This window comes from Lissotriton vulgaris, chromosome 6 (genome assembly GCF_964263255.1).
Source record: "Lissotriton vulgaris chromosome 6, aLisVul1.2, whole genome shotgun sequence".
In the NCBI taxonomy this organism is placed as follows: domain Eukaryota; kingdom Metazoa; phylum Chordata; class Amphibia; order Caudata; family Salamandridae; genus Lissotriton; species Lissotriton vulgaris.
The window spans coordinates 712,863,797-712,872,300 of record NC_141694.1 but is presented as its reverse complement, the minus strand read 5'-3'; the positions used below and the strand labels follow the sequence as shown (position 1 = coordinate 712,872,300).

The following is an 8,504-nucleotide window of genomic DNA, read 5'->3' as shown; positions in this document are numbered from 1 at the left end:
TTCAAGGCCAAACATTGCATAGTACTTTCAAAATTCCTGTCTCACAAAGTTTTAATTATAAACCACTAAGTCATGAAAATAGAACTTCACTTCAAATGCAAATGATGCATGTTAAAGTTCTGATTATAGATGAAATTTCGATGGTGGGTCAAAATATGTTTAATTTTATACATAACAGACTACAAGAAATAAAGTCGTCAAATGAACCATTTGGAGGAGTTTCTATTATAGCTATTGGTGACTTCTACCAATTGAAACCTGTTTGTGACAGATACATTTTTCAGGATTCTAATAATTTGTATGGCCCTTTAAGTATTAATTTATGGAAAGAACATTTTAAACTCTTTGAATTAACGAAGATTATGCGTCAAAAAGAAGATCTACAATTTGCAGAACTACTAAACAGATTAAGAGAAGGGAAGCATACTAAAGAAGATATTCTAATAATTAAGCAAAGAGAAATGCCACCTGATGAGAGTCTCTTAGAAACAATCCCATACATTATGTCTACAAATGTTGAAGTTAATGAAATTAACAGAATTGTTTTGGATAAACATAGCAAGGATTATCCAGTGTATATAACAGTAGCTAACGATACTGTGAGTTCTGATGTTTCAGAAAATGTCAAAAAAACTATAATAAAGCAATTGCCTAAGGATCCAACAAAAACTATGGGACTTGCACATACATTACACATTGCTTTACAGCTCCGTTATGATTTAACTTGCAATGTGGATGTAAATGATGGTTTAACAAATGGCGCAACTGGTATAGTCCAATTTGTTGACATTATTAACAATACTCCATTTCTAGTCTGGGTATCATTTGACAATATTAGTGTTGGGCAAAAAGCAAGGCAAGAATATAAGCATTTATATCATTCACAAATAGAAAAGTCATGGACACCAATACATGCTATAGCTAGACATTTTCAATACACTAAGAAATTTATTACTGTTATACGCAAACAATTTCCTTTACGACAAGCATCAGCACGTACTATACATCGCACACAAGGGGACACTATTGAGCCACTTTATATACACTTTAATAATAGCAAAATTCATCACTTACATTATGTTGCTATAAGCAGAGCTAAATGTATACAGAACATATACGTGAAGAATTTTGATGATACTAAAATTATAGTACACCCAAAAGTTAATGAGGAAATGGAAAGATTAAGGACCGAAATGCAACTTGAAATCACAATACCACAATTAGATACATACAAAACACATTTCAATATTATAACACACAATATACGATCACTTCAGAAGCATTTCACATCAATGATAGCTGATAGTAACATAATGCAAGCAGACATTATTTGCTTAACTGAGATCAACACAACAAGGAACTCAACTGCAAATGATTTTTATGTAGAACAATATGATCACATGATATTTGATAAATTTCATACATACAACACTAACCATGGGATGATACTCTACTACAAGAAAGAGCTTAGGATATTACCTATTTATGAAACACACCAAGGGATAGACATTTTACATTTTACATTACAGATTCAGGACACAGATTACCTTATTATTATAGTCTACAAACCACCACAGAAACTTATTACAGATCTTTTAGAAATTATTACCAGTATCACTAATTTTTATCCAGCACACAAATTCATCATTATGGGAGATTTCAATGTGGATGTCTCTCAAAGCAATTCACAAACTAACAAACTCATTGGGTTCTTTGAGAGTAAGTTGCAATGTACACAACTTATAGATACTTACACAACAGACTACCAATCTATCTTAGATCATATATATACCAATTACATACTTCAAAGTTATGGTATATTAGAATGCTATTACAGTGATCATAAAGCACTATGGATTTGTATTTAACATTTGTTGTAACTTATATTTCTATTTCAGATGTTGACTATTGAAGAAATCGGTAACATTACTACAAATGACAACAAGCCATATGAAAAACCCATAAGAGTTAATGTGATCAAGTGCTCAAGCAAAACAAATTACAAAAACGCAAAACAAGAAAATAAAGTACTTTTTCATTTGGCTCTGGCAGACAAAACTGGAACAATCAAAGCTACGTGCTACCAGGAAACTTTATATCAGCAGACACAAAAAACTTGTGGACTACTTATACGCAATTTTATAATTAAAAACAACACAATTCTGATTACTAAGCAAACAAAAGTAACAAAATTTCCAGCAATGACTATAACTCAAGAACTAATTCAAGAAGCGGAAAACATTTTGCAGCCTCCTGCACCATCTGCTTCGCCAATAAAAGAAATAAAGCGGGCATCTTTGAGAAGTCTTATGACAGTGTGTGGCACCATTTCAGAAGTAAGTTGTGGTGATTTCTACTGTTGGTATCGCTGCTTGACTTGTCCGTTTGTGTGTGTTGTGTTGTCTATGCCATTGACAATATTTATTTTCCCTTTATCAGTGTGTGTGTCTTTGTGTGTATGTGTACTATTTGATGCTTACATGTTCTTTCATTTAGAGTGGCTGCAGTTCTGTGTGTGGTCTCTGTAACACATTACATATGGTGGTATGTTTCTGAGGGGTCATATCGATCATAAATGATCTGTACAGCAGCCAAATAAGAAGAATTAACAATGTGTAAATAGGTGAGCTAAAGATACACTGCATTTCTAAAAGTAAAGTTGATAGGTGTTTTAAGAAGAGCGCCAAACTGAGACATCAGAGTTAAAGATTTTTTAACATACTTGGGAACAACACCGTACATTGGAAAAGAGCAATAGCCCTTAATAATTATGTCTTCAATGCTTGGAAAATTATTATGTTTCACTTCTGTACTTTTACATTTTTAACACTATTATTTCTTTTTAGGAAGAGGAAAGTAAACTTGTACTCATTAATGGACAACATACGGCAATAAAATCAATTACATTAAAAGATGCCACTGATGACATAAAAGTCACATTATGGAGAGAGGCTACTGATTTCTCAATTAACATTGGAGAATATGTCATGTTAACTCATGTCACAGTACATGAATTTAATGGACAGAAAATATTGAACACGACAAGGCACAGCAAATTAAAAGTAAGGAACACACGCTCTCTCACGCTCCCCTTACTCTATCACTTCAACACACAGACACACACTCACGCTCTCTCTACAACACTCTCTCCACTCTCTCTCTAAAACAGACTCTCTCTAAAAAGAGCCTATCTCTACAACACCCTCTCTCTACAACACCGTCTCTCTACAACACCCTCTCTCTACAACACCCTCTCACTACAACACGCTCTCTCTACAACACCCTCTCTCTACAACACCCTCTCTCTACAACACCCTCTCTCTACAACACCCTCTCTCTACAACACCCTCTCTCTACAACACCCTCTCTCTACAACACCCTCTCTCTACAACACCCTCTCTCTACAACACCCTCTCTCTACAACACCCTCTCTCTACAACACCCTCTCTCTACAACACGCTCTCTCTACAACACGCTCTCTCTACAACAATTTCTCTCTACAACACCCTCTCTCTACAACACCCTCTCTCTACAACACCCTCTCTCTACAACACCCTCTCTCTACAACACGCTCTCTCTACAACACCCTCTCTCTACAACACCCTCTCTCTACAACACCCTCTCTCTACAACACCCTCTCTCTACAACACCCTCTCTCATCAACACGCTCTCTCTACAACACGCTCTCTCTACAACACGCTCTCTCTACAACACGCTCTCTCTACAACACGCTCTCTCTACAACACGCTCTCTCTACAACACGCTCTCTCTACAACACGCTCTCTCGACAACATGCTCTCTCTACAACACGCTCTCTCTACAACACGCTCTCTCTACAACACGCTCTCTCTACAACACCCTCTCTCTACAACACACTCTCTCTACAACACCCTCTCTCTACAACACGCTCTCTCTACAACACGCTCTCTCATCAACACTCTCTCTCATCAACACTCTCTCTCTACAACACCCTCTCTACAACACGCTCTCTCTACAACACGCTCTCTCTACAACACGCTCTCTCTACAACACGCTCTCTCTACAACACGCTCTCTCTACAACACGCTCGCTCTACAACACGCTCGCTCTACAACACGCTCGCTCTACAACACGCTCGCTCTACAACACGCTCGCTCTACAACTGCCTCGCTCTACAACTGCCTCGCTCTACAACTGCCTCGCTCTACAACTGCCTCGCTCTACAACTGCCTCGCTCTACAACTGCCTCTCTCTACAACTGCCTCTCTCTACAACTGCCTCTCTCTACAACTGCCTCTCTCTACAGCATCCTCTCTGTACATCAGACTCCCTGTACAGCAGCCTCTCTGTACAGCAGCCTCTCTGTACATAAGCCTCTCTCTACAGCAGCCTCTCTCTACAGCAGCCTCTCTCTACAGCAGCCTCTCTCTAAAGCAGCCTCTCTCTACAGCAGCCTCTCTCTACAGCAGCTTCTCTCTACATCTGCCTCTCTCTACATCTGCCTCTCTCTAAAACTGCCTCTCTACAGCAGCCTCTCTCTCCAACTGCCTCTCTCTACAACTGCCTCTCTCTACAACTGCCTCTCTCTACAACTGCCTCTCACTACAGCATCCTCTCTGTACATCAGACTCCCTGTACAGCAGCCTCTCTGTACAGCAGCCTCTCTGTACAGAAGCCTCTCTCTACAGCAGCCTCTCTCTACAGCAGCCTCTCTCTACAGCAGCCTCTCTCTACAGCAGCCTCTCTCTACAGCAGCCTCTCTCTACAGCAGCCTCTCTCTACATCTGCCTCTCTCTACATCTGCCTCTCTCTAAAACTGCCTCTCTACAGCAGCCTCTCTCTCCAACTGCCTCTCTCTACAACTGCCTCTCTCTACAACTGCCTCCCTCTACAACTGCCTCTGTCTACAACTGCCTCTGTACAACTGCCTCTGTACAACACTCTCTCTGAAACACACTGTAACCTTTTTGGGGAAAAAAAATAACTATGTTTTGATTTACTACAACAGGTAACAACACCACCACAAGATAATATTGACGTCGAAATATATGGCGTGGAAAGCACAAACGGAGATTGGAGCACCTTAACAACAAAAATAACCAACACAGATATTTTTCAATCGATGGATGTACAAAATCAAACACTTATACAATGGTTTATGTTGGACGAAGAGGTGGATGACATTGGTGAAGCACTACTTCATTATTTGCCTCAAACATGTGAGGTTATATTTTGCAATGGCAAAATTACTAAAATTCTTAAAGAAAAGTCGGAGGAAGATTTAAGTGATTAAGTTAAAACGCTCACAATTACAATTTTTTGACAATGTAAAATAAATAATTATTGATTTGTGTTTAGTGAAAATAAAGATAATATTTTGAACATATCCTGTAGCATGGTCTTTTTCGTTCTGGGTGGGAAAATTTCAAACAATGTTCAATGTGCCAATACTACATACAGAACAATAGCTGTTGCTGATACATTTTTAAAAAGACAATAACTATACAAGACTAATGCTGTGTGGTTGCTCAATAGTACTGTGGGGGGGGCAGAGTGATAATGTGCTGTTGCTGCGTGTTGCATTGCTGGTGCTCAGTGATGTTGTTGTCAGAAGTGCTACTGTTGTAGGCCGGATTCATGCTGTGGTGGTAATAAGTTAACACCAACACAGCACCACTCATCAACAACGCAGCACCACTCATCATCACAAATGCTTTAATCAGCACCACACTAACATCACTCACCAACACACCAGCATCACTCTCCACCACCACAACAGCATAATTCACCATCAACAAACTATCACTCTACAACGACACTGCACCACTCATAACAACAACACCATTATTCAGCAGACAAACGTCACACAAACAGAGCATGTACCCTTTCAACAAGAACACACACCAACAGCTATCAAGGCACGCTTTCAATAGCCATACACCCACACTGCACACTCAACACATCACCCTCACTCATCCTCACTCACTCTCACTACCTCACCCTCAACACCTCACCCTCACTCACCGTCAACACACTATCACACTACAGCCACAAAAAAACACTTACCACCACAGCAACACTTCACTCACCCTCAACACCTCACCATTAACACCTCACTCACCCTCACTCTCACTCATCCTCAATCACCCTCAACACCTCACCATCACTCACCCTCAACGCCTCACCCACACTCACCCTCAGCCCCTCACCCTCAGCCTCAAACCCTCACCCTCACTCACCCTCAACACCTCACCCTCACTCACCCTCAACACCTCACCATCACTCACCCTCAACGCCTCACCCACACTCACCCTCACCCCCTCACCCTCAGCCTCAACCCCTCACCCTCACTCACCCTCAACACCTCACCCTCACTCACCCTCAACACCTCACCCTCAACACATCACTCACCCTCACTCTCACTCATCCTCAATCACCCTCAACACCTCACCCTCAACACCTCACTCACCCTCAGCCCCTCACCTTCACTCACCTTCAATTCCTCAACATCACTCACCCTCAACACCTCACCCTCACTCATCCTCACTCACTCTCACTCACCCTCAACACCTAAACTTAAACACCTCACCCTCACTCTCACTCATCCTCAATCACCCTCAACACCTCACCATCACTCTGCCTCAATGCCTCACCCACACTCAGCCTCAGCCCCTCACCCTCAACCCCTCACTCACCCTCAACACCTCACCCTCAATCACCCTCAACACCTCACCATCACTCACCCTCAACGCCTCAACCACACTCACCCTCAGCCCCTCACCCTCAGCCTCAACACCTCACCCTCACTCACCCTCAACACCTCACCCTCACTCACCCTAAACACCTCACCTTCACTCACCTTCAATTCCTCAACATCACTCACCCTCAACACCTCACCCTCACTCATCCTCACTCACCCTCACTCACCCTCAACACCTAAACTTCAACACCTCACCCTCACTCTGCCTCATACTCACTCACCCTCAACACACTATCACACTACAACAACACACAAACACTTAACACCACAGCAACACTTCACTCACCCTCAACACCTCACCCTTAACACCTCACTCACCCTCACTCTCACTCATCCTCAATCACCCTCAACACCTCACCCTAACTCATCCTCAACGCCTCATCCACACTCACCCTCAGCCCCTCACCCTCAGCCTCAACACCTCACCCTCACTCACCCTCACTCAACCTCATGACCTCTATCACACACTCACATGCCCACACGCTCACACACACCCACCCTCACACACATCCACACAAAACACTCTCACACATCCTCGCACACCCACTCATGTTCTCAATAAGACTCATAGCCTCACCCTCACCAACAATCACAGAACAACACATCACAACAACACCATTACTAAGCAGCACACTAACATCACTCAGCAACACACAAACATCACTCTACACCACCAAAACAGCATCATTCAACAAGAACACACTATCACACTACAACCACACACAAACATTTACCACCACAGCACCACTCATTACCACTACAGCATTACTCAGCAGGCAAATGTCATACAATCAAAAAATGTGCGCTTTTAACAGCCACACACACTAATAGATAGCAATGGGCACTTTCACCAGGCGTACACACACATCAGTCATCAGTGCATGCATTCACCATGCATACACGCACACAAACAGGCATCAGTCCACGCTTTCAACAGTCACACACAACACCAGCCGGAAGTCCACGCTTTAGGCCAACTTTATTTACGTTGCACACACAATTACAGCAAAACAAGCATGCTTTGCTGCTGTACAGGACTGCAGTACTATATCTACATGACACTGGGGGTGTGCTAAATACCGCTCTAGTGGGCAAGAGTGATGATCTGATATTGCTCAATCGTACTGTGGGGGTGCCGAATGTTAATAATGTGCGATTGCTGCGTGCTGCTGTAATGGACTTCAGGGATACCGTGGAAAAGAAAATTAATAAACACAAGGCAAGTGCGACCGAAAAACACGTACGGCAAAACGGAACTCAATCCATGGCAACAATTAAACCGAAATAGCAGCCATTGATAAAATCCAAAACACGCTCTACTGAAAGGAGACAGACAGAAGGTAAATGCGAGCAAAACAAGACCTAAAACAATAATGACATTACCTTCACAATAAGCAAATTCATAAACAAAAGTATAAGAAATCACAAATACACTCTTTAAGAAGATGAAAATAAATTTGTCATTACCTGTCGATCGTAGCAGCTAATTCACTGAAATTTAGAAAAAAGAAAAACGAAAAGCACAAAGAGAACAGAAACAGTGCATACATAATAATTTTAAGTACAACAATCAACAAACAAAAAAAAATGCATAGCAGCAAAACAAGTCACATACGGGTCCAAAAAACACAAGCAAAAGCCAAGTCTGAGAAAAAATAAACAGCAGAGTGCGACCTCACTACCTCACCCTCACTCACCCTCAACACCTCACCCTCATTCATCCTCAGATCCTCACCCACAACAACTCACCCTCACTAACTTCACC

General features: G+C 41.8%; 1 protein-coding gene across 1 annotated transcript; it reads left to right on the top strand.

The window, feature by feature from the left end:
• Positions 1–2,009: 2,009 nt before the first annotated feature.
• LOC147707886 (uncharacterized) lies at positions 2,010–5,342 on the top strand. Its single transcript, XM_086925253.1, has 3 exons — positions 2,010–2,336; positions 2,847–3,062; positions 4,988–5,342. The coding sequence occupies exons 1-3, from the start codon at positions 2,202–2,204 to the stop codon at positions 5,270–5,272; spliced, it is 636 nt and encodes a 211-aa protein (XP_086781379.1). The 5' UTR covers positions 2,010–2,201; the 3' UTR covers positions 5,273–5,342.
• The last annotated feature ends 3,162 nt before the right edge of the window (positions 5,343–8,504 follow it).